This window comes from Notothenia coriiceps, unplaced genomic scaffold (assembly GCF_000735185.1).
Source record: "Notothenia coriiceps isolate Sejong01 unplaced genomic scaffold, NC01 NC01_scaffold00017143, whole genome shotgun sequence".
NCBI classification, from domain to species: Eukaryota; Metazoa; Chordata; class Actinopteri; order Perciformes; family Nototheniidae; genus Notothenia; species Notothenia coriiceps.
The window spans coordinates 3,874-8,455 of NW_011349844.1; the positions used below are offsets into that span (position 1 = coordinate 3,874).

Genomic DNA, 4,582 nt, shown 5'->3' on the forward strand with positions numbered 1-4,582 from the left:
TTCCTTCTTATGTCCTCCACATAAAGAGCTAGAAAAAACAACCACCAAACTCTGCGCAAACAATAAAAGGTTATTTCAAGACAGTCCGATAACGTTCAGCAACCAGCATGAGAAGTCTGAGGGAGATAGATGGACCTACTGTGTAGAGTATGTGGAGGAAATGATGACATGTAAAGGTCACTGTGTGTAGAATCTCATTCAGTAAGATGATTTATAGTGAACTGATGAAAGTAGAAATGAATTGATGAATTAGTTCTGATTAGTTTTGATTAATATGTGATTTGATAAATAAAAGCAGTCACTATGTATGGGCTTTAATTCATAAAAGTGATATGATCCCAGACAGGACAGAAAAGATTGGAGAAAGAAAACGTAAAAAATAATAATAGTAAGAAGTGCATAAAACTAGAAAAAATAATAGAATTAAGAATATAAACTATAACATCGTAATGCCGTTTATGTTTTGAATGTGCATGGGCGTAGGTATTTATGAACTCCACAGCAAACAGTCTGTCAGAAGCTTTGTGTGGTTCCAGAGGCAGCTGTATGCACTCTGATATCTCAAGTAAAGACTAGCAGTTTGAACATGAGATCGATCTGCGGTAGAGGAGCTACATTAGTCACTTAAATACTCTGACCGAAATGTCTTTGGACGAGGTGCCAAATGGACAATGCAGGCGCATGGTTAGGTAAGGAGGGGAATGGGTGGAACATGGAAGATGATATCTCTGACTCTAATGCATCCATATTGATATTATTTTTTGTCCAACAATGTTTATAGGAGTTTGATGATATACACCTAGAAAGGAAAATACTTCATAACATAAACACTGGCCTGTTATAGATCACACCTACCCCTATCAGCGCTGTACCCATATGTTCACCAGACGTTGTCAAGTCACCACTTCCTTCTCTTTCCTATCTGTTGAATCACATAAGCTTTATGAATTGCTTTAATAGAGACTCATCTTGCTGTTACTGTGCTAGGAAGTAAAAGCCCCATCAAATCACTGTATGGTAACACTGGGCTCAGGTTAAGGGACTGCCATCAATACATACTTAGCACTGTCAACAATAGCATCAGGGCCGGCACCATGTGACAGACACACTGTCAGAGTAGGGGAGTTTTAATATCCCAACGTTGGAAAGCATACATTCAGGGAGCCCATGGTACAGGGACTAAGCAGAAGGCTGAGGGGTCACACCAGTGCAACCTTTGAATAACAATGTCTGACAAAGTCATCACAACTCAAAGACCACATAGTAGCTTTCTGACTATATGTATATTATTAGAAGCAGAATGCCAGCTTCCTTTGGCTACTTGTTGATGGATTGATCTACTCTCAGGAAGTGATAGGACCAGTTTCAGTTGACTGCCTTCTAAACTGTTCTCCCTTCATGTAACATGCAATAGAGCCAACACTCAAAACACATTTAGATATCTACCAGGACAACTTAAAGTCAGGAGCCCCTCCTGAGTGGTAGTGTGCTTATGACAACAGCATGACATCCCATCATAGCTGTAGGAAAGAAGCATCAACCGTACATAGTTGGATTTGCTTGAAGTAAGTGGACCAAGTTATCTCAGATGTACTGATCCAAATGGCCAGAATGTACTCCCTTGTGTACTCCCTCAAAGTGCAATATAATCACCAGGTATATTCTACTTTTGTGATTCTATCCCTTGAATTAGGTGACTCATTTAAGAGTACACAACAAAGCTATCCGAGCATATTACGAGGAAAACCCAACCAAAGTGGAACATCTCTGAAGGGACATTCAGAGTAAAGGAACACTCAAATGCAGGAACAATCTAGTCCTTACTAAACCACAATCTACCATTCTAGAAGTCACTCCATCCGACACATGCAACACACTCGATGCAATCATAACAACACCACACACACACACACACACACACACACACACACACACACACACACACACACACACACACACACACACACACACACACACACACACACACACACACACACACACACACACACACACACACACACACACACACACACACACACACACACACACACACCATTTCAGTAAATACAAAACATTAATATTATTGCACTGCAACTACTATGTGGTTTTGTTGAAACAGTTGATCTAAAAGCACTACAGAAGCTATCAGAACCTGAGGCAGTAGTGTGTTATGTTCTATTCAGCTAACAGGAAGTAGCATAAATGGCGAGGTCAATAGTGGAATAATCAGGGAAATAGGCAGGAAGTGATAGTAAGCCAATCAGAGGTGCTAGCTAGAGGATTCAGCAGATTTGTAGATGGGCAGGGCTGGTAGCTATACATTAGGAAGAGGGCGGGATGGGCAGTTTTTTTTTACCCAATCACTGATGACATGGAAGGGGGCTTCTGAGATTGAGGTGTTCCTGATTGGAGAGCCCTGAGTGAGAGAGAGGGGATTCTGTGCAAACTCAAACATGACATCAGACAGCAAAAACAAGAACAGTTGAACAGAGAGATCATTGAAGAAAGCAAACATTTTCAGAGAGAAAGAAAATAACATTTGAATGCACCAACAATGGCAATGGAGACAAAACAGCCTGCTCTGTAGAGTGGAGCAGGGCTCTGAGGTTTGACCAATGGCTGTTTGAAGGTCTGATACTAACAATGATATTTAAGACTCAAGCTGTTAGTGAACATGTTCTTGCGTAAAAAATGTATGTGTAAGTTAACTATTTATGTTTATAACACACTACTCTGACAATGTACGAAGAAACACGTTCTTTTATCAAACCTATAAAGGATCACTCCAACATTTTGGAAAATATCTTTGTTTGCTGCCAAACCCACAGTCACACGAGGCAACTGATACCGTTTCTGAGATCAAGCAATCTATAAGCACATACATGCAGAATCTGTAGGCAACAGATAGGACTTGGTATTGGAGGTGTTCCGGTTTCAGTTTGAAGTCTGAATAGTACTGACTAATAGTTTTTGGGCTGGCTTTTAAATGGCCGTAAATTGTCCCTGTGAGGAGCAAAAGAGGTGGAAGGCAGCGACTGAAATGGTATGTCAGAAGACATTGGATATGCTCTGACAACAATTAGGCTTTTTATTAGCTTATAATTAGCTTGTAATTGACGTGAACCGATGAGGTTGTACATGCCGTCTCTAAACTACTCCTGTCTCGAATCTTGACGATAAACATTGTGAACAGGACATTTAGCCTGGATTTCTGCTGGCTACACCGGAACTTACAAAATAATATGAATTGTTGTCATACCTTTAGCTAATGGGTAGCGATTGGGTTTTCTAGTGGCTTAAAAAAGGGCAGAAGCAACCTGACTCACAAGTCAAAAGCAACAACTTTCCAACAGCTCCAAAGATGTCATGGTGACACATCATCGCTAGCAAATGAGATCAATCAGCAGTTATTGCTCCTTCTAGAGTTAGGACAGTTCCTGATCTGGGAGTTTTGACCATTTACCATCATTCATCCACTGCCCAGCAGAACCCTATACTGCCCAGCAGAACCCTATACTGCCCAGCAGAACCCACCCTATACTGCCCAGCAGAACCCCATACTGCCCAGCAGAACCCTATACTGCCTCCTTTCACCACTTCACATACAATGCTAGCTTTTCACCCACAACGCTCTTCTCAGTGACAGAAGACCATTGTGTTGTGACGAAAAATGTATTCATAAATCAGATATTTAGAAGATGCACATCATCACTGGAAGAAATAGAATAATGTATCACGTACAAGAACACACATGCTCATACTGTATGTCCCCAGAGTGCTTTGCGCAAAAGGAGCTTGAAATAATATGAAAATTAAGTTGTTATGATCCAGTTGCTACTAATAATAAAACGTTGAAGCTGTTGGAGGGTACATTTTGAATGACTTTAGACAGAGCTAGTTTAGCGGTTTCTCTTGCGTTAAGTCTTCATGCTAATTTAAGCCAAACACCTTCTCCACCTATCTTTGTACTAAACTAAACTAAACAAAGAATTATATAAAGGATCATTTTGATGTCATAATCATGTTAATACAAAACCGTTAGTGTTCTGTTTTAATATCATATCATTGTTCAGGTAAACCCTATCTGTATGAATGCACTGTCAGCAGTTACTTGGCTAAGTGCAATGTTATTCTAACCAACACAACCAAGGCGCCAGAAATACAAAAGTTAAGATGCAATGTCTTTTTTTTCCTTTTCTGAAATGTTGAAGTGATAGTATCATGTTGTTTTAAAGCCCTGCTTCCCTCTACTTGAAATAACCAAAGAGGAGAAAAAAGACACAATGGATTTACAGAACTTGACATCAATAGCAACACCTGTAAACAGAGAGCAGCTTGAGGAAATGTGATGCATTTCAAACTTAAAAAAAGCAATGAGATGAGTCATCATCTTGCTCAGTCTGAGCAGGACCAATAACCAGACAGCTTCCCACATCCTTGTTCTTTCCCAATATTTTAAACCCCAGATGCACTGGCCATAGTCATTTTTTCAGATCGTTTTTTTGAATCATTCATTTCCAATTGTCTTTCTCAGTGTCTTTAATCAAATTTGCCAATGTTTTTAATGATGCCGCCCCCCCCC

The 4,582-nt window shown here is 40.0% G+C and overlaps 1 protein-coding gene across 1 annotated transcript in view; it reads right to left on the reverse strand.

Annotated features, from left to right (window-relative positions):
• Nucleotides 1-404: 404 nt before the first annotated feature.
• The window catches only part of LOC104950177 (brain-specific angiogenesis inhibitor 1-like), a gene marked incomplete at its 5' end in the record, with an annotated part of 8,702 nt that continues 4,524 nt past the window's right edge, over nucleotides 405-4,582 (reverse strand). Inside the window, 2 exons of the mRNA XM_010776661.1 lie at nucleotides 405-922; nucleotides 2,357-2,416. Coding sequence (XP_010774963.1) covers nucleotides 919-922; nucleotides 2,357-2,416 — 64 coding nt within the window. The remainder of the gene's footprint in view (nucleotides 923-2,356; nucleotides 2,417-4,582) is intronic.